The following is an 8,698-nucleotide window of genomic DNA, read 5'->3' on the forward strand; positions in this document are numbered from 1 at the left end:
TCAGTATATGACAAGTAATTATTGATTCTTTTGGTGCTTTATGGGTACAAACGCCTAGACTTTGGTGGAATATCAAATAAAATAAAGGTCATTAAATGTTTTATTCTTTTAACAAAATCTCTTTTTAAAGGATTTGTATCATTTTATTGTGATTAAAAAATACCCTAACACTACACAAAATAATTTCTATATCATGGTTTAATTATATGGTTCAAATTTATTTGACTTTGAGGATAAATATTTTACTAGTTACACTAGAATGAATACCAATAAAAGAATAAATTAAGAAGGGCATATAAAACTAGGTAATTGCGAAAAGTAAAATTAGTTGGTGCATTAAATTTTGTGACCCCAATCAAAGTCCTTGTCAAAATGGAGTTTAGATGAATTTTCAAGCACTTTCATAAATATGGGAGCATTAGTGTACCAAACATAGAGGTTCCCTTCTTCAATATCAAAGGAAAATGACCCTTCATCAATACATCTTTAAACTTGTTCAAGAGTCCTGATACTCACCTGATCTGGTGCGTTTGATTTAATACAAATCATATTTACAAAATATATATATATATATATATATATATATATATATATTAGAGTAAACTATGTATTTAGTACATAAACTATCAATTTTGATTCATTTTAGTACCTAAACTTTTATTTTTTTCAAAATCATCCTAACGTTTAGTTTTCATTTCATTTTAGTACCCGCCGTTAAAGACTTAACGCATTTAGTACCTAAATTATTAGTTTTGGTCCGTTTTAGTATCTAAACTTTTAATCTTTTCAAAATTTAACGCTAAATTTTGAATGGGGTACTAAAATGAAACAAAAACTAAACTTTAAGTATGATTTTGAAAAAAATGAAAGTTTATGTACAAAAATGATCAAAATTGATAGTTTAGATTCTAAATGTGTAATTTACCCTAAATTCTATTCATATATATATATATTAGGAATTGATTTCTCATGTTTTCACATGTTATACTTATAAAAGGAATGAAAGTCAATACCAACCACTTTTCTATGAACAATTATTTTATACGTTCATTAGTCATATTTGAATAAAGCTAGGTAGATTTATAGAGAGTAAAAAACACTGCTTATCAATGATAAGTCGGTTTAATGGAATGAGACATTAGATCTCTTAAATAATATTAGTGATTTGAATTTTCGATGGTCTAAATAAAATAAAATAAATTAGAAAGATCATTCTTATAATAGACTTTTGTAATACTTGATCATAATTAATCGATCAATATATTAAATATACGTGATTAGTAAAAAAATGACAATTAATTCAACATTTTAAGTATTAAACCCATTTTATTAATTTACAATTGTAATAAGTAAATCCCATGCTGCTTTTGGGTATTTTCAAAAGGCTATTGCTTTATTGGGAGGGCTCCATAAGATGACCACATGTCTAGGCTCTAAAGGGACATCTAACTTTTTATAGTGGAAATAAAAAACAAATAAAAATTGTTTATGTTTGTTTAAATTATTTTTAATTAATATTTCCCAATTATATATTTAAAGGTTCTATGTTTAATTATTATTTTTTTATTTTTTAAAGGTTCTAGCTAGGGCTATCACTTTCTATTGTCATCTTTATCATCATTCTTTCAACAGGTCAACCGTTACCGGTCCCCCAACCACATGTCATTTTCCAACTAATTTTATTAAAACCAACAATTTTCCATACATAGGTATTTTATTTTTGGTGTAACCATCGGTATTCGATCTATTGATCGATTGATCTAGATTAGATACTACAGAGGTAAGTGCGACCTTCTTAATCCAGTTTGTTTTGTTCGCAATCGTTAAGATTCGAACCAAATTTTACTCATGATCATATCATATGAACTCGGAGATTAAGGGGAGCGTTAATCTCCCTTTGGATATCGAATTTGAACAATGGCATCTACAAGGTGTATACATTATCAATCGATAAGAAAAATTATGAATATATATTACCTTATGATCGCCTCTTACAATTTAAAAAACAAACTTTACTCCTCCATATATATAGTTCTTAAAATGTTACTAATATTAGAGAGGTTTAATTATACATTCAGTCCTTTTTTTTCTTTAAAATTTTGAAATTTAATTCATTTACTTAGGGATGGGTATGGGACCCGAACCTGACGAGTTTCGACCCGAATCGTTTTAAAAAAAAATCGGATTCGATTGGGTTTTTTTAAAGGTGGTGTTCGGGTCAAGTCGGGTTCTGGTTTATGGTGAAAAATATCTGATCCGACTCGAAAAAAAGTATAATTTTACCTTATATATTTAAGAATAATTATAATAATACCCTTTTATGTATTATTTTTTCAATTAAATCACTATTTTTATTAAATAAACAAATATTTTTTATTATTTCGAGTAGGATCGAATCAAGTTCAGATTTTATTTCAAAAAATCGATATAACCCGACCCATGCCCATCCTTACATTTACTTATAATTCCAAGAGTTTAGTTTGTCTACTTGCTTTATAAAAGTTTAATCGATTACACTATTAACCAATTTTTGTTAAATTCTTATTATATTTTTTAGTGTATTCTCGACACATTGATAGTGGAAGGGGACCTACCCTCAGCTTTTATGGTATAATTATTTTAAGATCTTGTGTGATTTAAGATTAGTCAAATTAAGTCCTACCCCTAACTTTATTGGTTTGATTGTTTGGTTAAAGTACAATAAATGTCACTAAACTACATTAAAATGATCATTCTAGTCATTGAACTTTTAAAAGTTTAAAATGATCGTTGTGATGTCATAATAAATGTAAAATTTTGATAATTTAGTTTATCATTTTGTAAATGTTCGATAAAATTTAACGACTATTATGTGATAGATCAGTAAATTTAATGATATTTTTGTTTCTTTAGAAAGTTCTATGACCAAAATGCTCATTTAAATATAGTTCAATGACCTTCGGTGTATTTTACCCTATTTACTTTTAGGTACCTATAAGTTTAGAAGCTAGTCAAATTAAGCCATGTCTCCGGATTTTATGGCTTAATTATTTTTAGTTTTTAGATGAATCAAATGTTTAGTGTTTAAATACTTCTTAGGTCCCTATCACTTTTAACATTAAGCAATTTCGCCCCCATGGTTTTATCCTTGTTATGTCCTTTAGTATTATCAAATGGCTTAATACAAAAATAAGTGCATAAAGAATGCTTCCAAAAACATTTTAACTTTTAAAGAATTTTTCGTTAAAAATAGATGTTTAAAGTTTTTTTCGTTATACTTTTAGGTGCTTATCATTAAAAAATCATTAAGTGGCACGTGTCACATTTATATTTTTTAAAAATAAAATATATTTTTAAAAAAATGGATAAAATGATGTAATAATCGTTATAATAACAATATATGAAAAAAAAATGGAAATTCATGTGAAATATGAAGCTAGTGTTCTCCTTACGTAAATTCCCCTCAAAGCAACAATCCTCTCTGTTCTCAAACACACAAAACAGTGTCGTCCATTTGTTTTTTAATACTCCGTAAGCCTCTCCTTTAAGCCATCCCTCACTCCCCTTTCTAAATTCTCTCTTTCAAACACTTCTTTTCCTCCCCAATGGCTTTAGCGACGAAAGAAACGTCGGTGATTCTTTTTATTGTTCTTTTTATATCGTTTTTCTTGATTATGCCGTCGTATCCAGCCTCCGATTCCTTCGTCTTCGGTGGCTGTTCGCAGCTTAGATACACGTCGGGCTCGCCTTATGAGACCAACGTGAATTCGGTACTCACTTCCCTGGTTAACGCCGCCATGTACACGTCGTACAGTAACTTCACGGTACCGGGCTCGGCCTCTCAGGACACTGTCTACGGCCTGTTCCAGTGCCGGGGCAACCTCGACGGAGGTGACTGTGGCCGGTGTGTGGCGAGAGCCGTGAGTCAACTGGGTACTCTTTGCCTTGACTCGACTGGTGGGGCTTTGCAACTCGAGGGGTGTTTCGTTAAGTATGACAATACGAGTTTCCTGGGCGTGGAGGACAAGACTGTGGCGGTCAAAAAATGTGGGCCGTTGAGTTCGTCTTACTCGGACGGATCAACTCGTCGTGATGCGATGTTGGGTTACTTGGGATCGAGTGATGGGACATACAAGCCGTTCCGAGTTGGCGGGTCAGGGGATTTACAGGGTGTGGCTCAGTGCGTTGGGGATTTGAGTCCAAGCGAGTGCGAAGATTGCTTATCGGAGGCGATCGGACAGCTCAAAACCGAGTGCGCGGCGGCCAAATGGGGTGACATGTACTTAGCCAAGTGCTACGTGCGGTACTCGGAAGGTGGAAGCCACTCCCATAGCCAAAATGGTAAAGGGCTCCCTCAAACCTCGACCTCTAAAATATTACCATAATAACGACGTTAAAACAAATTTTTTATTCTAAAAGAATTAATATAATTTTGCATGAAACTTAAAATATAAAACTTTTCATGATTATTTATTTGGTGAGTCCAAGTATTTGAAAATATTGTGAATTCTTACGTTTTGGTTTTTCAATTCACGTTTATGTGCGAGATTAGGGATGGATATAAGATTTGGATTTGATTCGATTCTATAGATTTGAGATTTTTTAAGAAAAATAAATAAATTTGGATTGGGTCAGATTTTCTTAAGAATGTAACAAGGTAAAGTAAAAAATATTTTATCCGACTTAGTTTGAAAAAATAAAATAATTATTCTTTGTATATTTAAAAATGATTACAAGAATATCTCTCTTTATAGGTTTCAATTGACTCTTTGTTTTACTTAATAAAAATATATTTATATTTATATTTATATTTATATTGGATTAAGTACAAATTTTTATCCCTAAAAATTGAATTGAATTTTGAGTTGGATGAAGTCTCCCAAAACTTGAATTGAGTCAAATGACAAATAAAAGGATAGAATACTTAAATCAGATTAAGATTGACTAAAAAGCTACACGATCGAACCAATAATGGACCGAAGGAGGTGAGTGAGGGCAGTTACCTCCTGAAAATTTAAAATTATTATATATATTTAATTTTTTTATGTATTTTCTATTGAAAATTTGTTTTCACGCCTTAAATTTTATAAGTTTAATTTCATTGCTTAACATAAATTCATGGTTCCGTCTAGAGACGAGCCCATGCCCATCCTTACTTGAGATCGTGAGTTCTTTTTTGTGCGGTAGCAAAATTTTAAAGTGGCTTCCAATTTTGTGGAGTAATTTGATGGAGATGTAGTCAATAACATGTCCACTAGTTGTCCATTACACATATTTGTATAATTCACCCATGGCCATACCAATAAATTAATTTTATACACCGTAGATACGAACGACGATGACGATGAGATCGAGAAGACACTGGCAATTCTAATCGGACTCATTGCCGCAGTTGCTCTGCTCATACTCTTTGTATCATTTTTATCAAAGCTCTGTGAGAAAGGCAAAGGTAAAATACAATTTTCACTTTCACCTTCATCACCTTCTTGAAATTTTCTCACCCTTTCTTACATTTTTTATCTGAAAATTTGCAGGTGGTAAATAAACAGACACGCTGCTAAGGATACAAGCAAAAAACCCTTTTAATCTGGTGAATCCTTTAGCTGTAATTTTCGATTTTTCTTTACATTTTGATGGTACGGAAACAGGTGCCTTCGATCAAAGTGAAGAGAAAGTTGCGGTCTAAGATGAAAAAAGCCTAAGAACTGCGACCAGTTGAGATTTTCAACCATGGCGAAACCCTGTTTCTGAGTGTATAATTAGTGAACACTTAAAGTGGAGAAGGAACAAGTGTTCTTTCTGGTGATGTAATTGGTGGATATGTTGGCTGTAATTACAACTTTTGCTTACTTTATAGCATATGGTTGGCAAAAGCTTGAATTCTTCGTCTATACTTTTATATTATATTTACATATAATTTGTTTACTTTATATAGTTTTGCAATAACTAAAATAGAATTTTCGATATCACCTTCATGCTGCGTTTAAATTTTTAAACAACGTTAAAAGTTTAAATCTTAAAAATTGTGAATAAAGAAAAGGATAAATTACATGGTTCCTAACTGAATTTTACTGTCTATCCTATTTCACTCAACGTACTTTCAATTTTTATAATTTGATCACTGAATTTTACAGATCGAATCACTTTGCTCACTCTGTCGTTAACTTTTTAACGGCATCGTGACATGGCATAAGCATCGAAACGACGTTGTTTTGAAAAACTCAAATATACACCAAAACTACGTCATTTCGAATCCTCTTCTTCCCCCATTTTCTCTCTATTTTATAGTTGGGTGAGCAAAATAGGAGAGAGAGTAAAGTTCAGTGAGGAATGGTGTAATTTACCCTTTATGTTTTCAATTATTTTATAATAAATAATAAAAAATGGCATATCATCACAACGTTAGAAAAATAACGACATAGTGAACAAAATGATTCAATTTATAAAGTTCAGTGAATAAATTAAAAAAAATCAAAAGTACGATGAATAAAATAGATGAGAAAGTAAAGTTTAGTGAGGAACGATATAACTTATCCTAAAGAAAAAATGTAATAGATCTTTAAAATATTGATTTAAATTAATGGATCAATAATTGGCTGGGTTAGAGTTAATGAATCGGCTAAGAATTTTCTCTCTCATCAATTATCAAAACTAATATCGGCTTTGCCTTTTTATCACAAGAGCTTTAATCTCTGTCCCATTATACAAAATAAAGATCCCTTTGTCACTTTGCAATTTCTTTTCTTGTATCCCACAATTCATTCTTTTTGGCACCTTTCTTCATACTTTTTTTCCCCAACGAAAAGAGGTGGGCTCAAAGGGATGTTGGATTATAATCGGCGTCGCTAATGCAAATTCCAAGACCCTTTTTGTGTAATTATACCAAGACAAATAGAGGGGGGAGGGATTAGATAAGGACTGGCTTTAAACAAAGGGCGAAAACAAAAGGTAGAAGGATATGACAAAGTTTGAGGGCTGTAAGAATTAGGGTTTGGAGATCAAGCGATGTAATGTCGAAGGCATATGTTGAACATCATTTTCAGCCCTTGCTTTTGGCTACATGTACAATCCGTCAAATCTTTTGCATTTACTTATTGGTTTAATCATATCACCACTTTACACGTGCCGACCTGTTGCCTTGCAATTTTATTATTATTTTTCAGTCCCCCACAAAGGTTTTTTCTTCCTTTTCAGTCCCTTAGAAATTTGTTAATTAAATGGGGGAAAATAATATTTTAGGCCATTTCATGAATTAATAACTTTGTTACACCATCAACGTCTCTCTTCCATCAATTCAAACTTGGTATATTTAAATATCCAGAAATACTCTTTTTTTTGTTTACGATTTCTCCTCTTATTGAAATTATTTTCGGATGGACCCTTCTATAAAACAAATCCTTCGTTCGATCATAAACTCTTGATAAAATCTTTGACAGACTCGAAAACCTTTTTCAAAACCATATCCAGATATTGGCGACTACATTTTTGTTGATCTACACATAATAATAATAATGATACTAGAACTGACACAAGCATGCACACGAGATCAATATATAAATCATTATGAAGAAAGATGGGAGATATTCGACTTTTTTTTCCATCATAGACTATCCTATTTTTTGACCTATCCTTCATCTTTTCGTCATCAATATCATTAATTAACAACCATTAAATCATCGGTTACGATTTTATATCTAAATAAAAAAAATATCAATAAGAGACGCAATCTACTTATTCTCATTAACAAACTTAATTTAAAATATTTAAAACATATAAAACTTTGTAACTTTAATCTCTCAAAAGATCTAAATTTATCTTAATCCCTAAAACAAAACACAATATATATTAGAATGATGGTGATCAGTTATCAATGCAAATAACTTAAAAACTCTATAGAAATTAATATTTTAAAAGGGTCATATATCAAAGGGTCATCATTGCCTTTGACAATAAAGTTTTAGGGTCATATATCAACTCCAACTTTGACCTTAATTTACTGCCTTTTCTTCTTCTTATGAATCTGTCTTTGAATCAGCCATGATTAGAACCCTAATCTCCCGAGAGTGTTTATAAGGATTGGATGTGGAGAAAATTTCAGCCCAATTATGGGGTATCGAATCATCAGTCCATTTGCAATTCTACCCGCACCCATTTTCAGTTACTTGGACTTGATTAAAGAGAGCAACATAAATACATACGTAAAATATTTATTAATAAAAAATTAAAAAAATTAAAACACTTAAAATTTTAAAATTTTTACTTTAAATTTGATCTTAACTTACCTTATTTTTCTATCTTTTTCCTTGGTCATCGTTAGTTTCTTTTGTTCTTTATCTCTGTGATCAGTGACGATATTAGTCTTTGTATTGATCGTCGATCGTCAGTATTCATTAGTTGACCCTATTCTCATATGTAATGGGGTAAGGGGAGGTAGGATAGTAGGCTGTTCCCAACACTAGGTTGAGAGTAACTTCTGTGAAAGACCTCTAACAATTATGAATTGCCTACCGTGAGACTGATCGTCAGTATTCATTGTTTTATTTATTTTATCATAGCGTATCTGTATTTTTTTCTTGTTTTTATTTTTAATAATTTTGTCTTTATCACTCATCTTCTTATGCCTTTATAGCACGTTTTTAGTTGTTAGGTAGTTATTTTCGTTTATCTTTTTTTATGGTTAGATTTGACATCATCACGACTGATTAAGGTGACGTTTTAT

At 31.2% G+C, this 8,698-nt stretch overlaps 1 protein-coding gene across 1 annotated transcript; it reads left to right on the forward strand.

Annotated features, from left to right (window-relative positions):
• Positions 1-3,448: 3,448 nt before the first annotated feature.
• Positions 3,449-5,909, forward strand: LOC120211497 (plasmodesmata-located protein 6-like). Its single transcript, XM_039210026.1, has 3 exons — positions 3,449-4,320; positions 5,306-5,428; positions 5,514-5,909. The coding sequence occupies exons 1-3, from the start codon at positions 3,585-3,587 to the stop codon at positions 5,522-5,524; spliced, it is 870 nt and encodes a 289-aa protein (XP_039065957.1). The 5' UTR covers positions 3,449-3,584; the 3' UTR covers positions 5,525-5,909.
• The last annotated feature ends 2,789 nt before the right edge of the window (positions 5,910-8,698 follow it).

This window comes from Hibiscus syriacus, unplaced genomic scaffold (genome assembly GCF_006381635.1).
Source record: "Hibiscus syriacus cultivar Baekdansim isolate YM2019G1 unplaced genomic scaffold, ASM638163v2 tig00109972_pilon, whole genome shotgun sequence".
NCBI lineage: Eukaryota > Viridiplantae > Streptophyta > Magnoliopsida > Malvales > Malvaceae > Hibiscus > Hibiscus syriacus.

Excerpts from the sequence above, each read along its gene's own strand:
- LOC120211497 (XM_039210026.1), top strand. The coding sequence starts at position 3,585 with ATGGCTTTAGCGACGAAAGAAACGTCGGTGATTCTTTTTATTGTTCTT. Across the intron at positions 4,321-5,305 it reads CCACTCCCATAGCCAAAATG|ATACGAACGACGATGACGAT; the intron begins GTAAAGGGCTCC and ends TATACACCGTAG.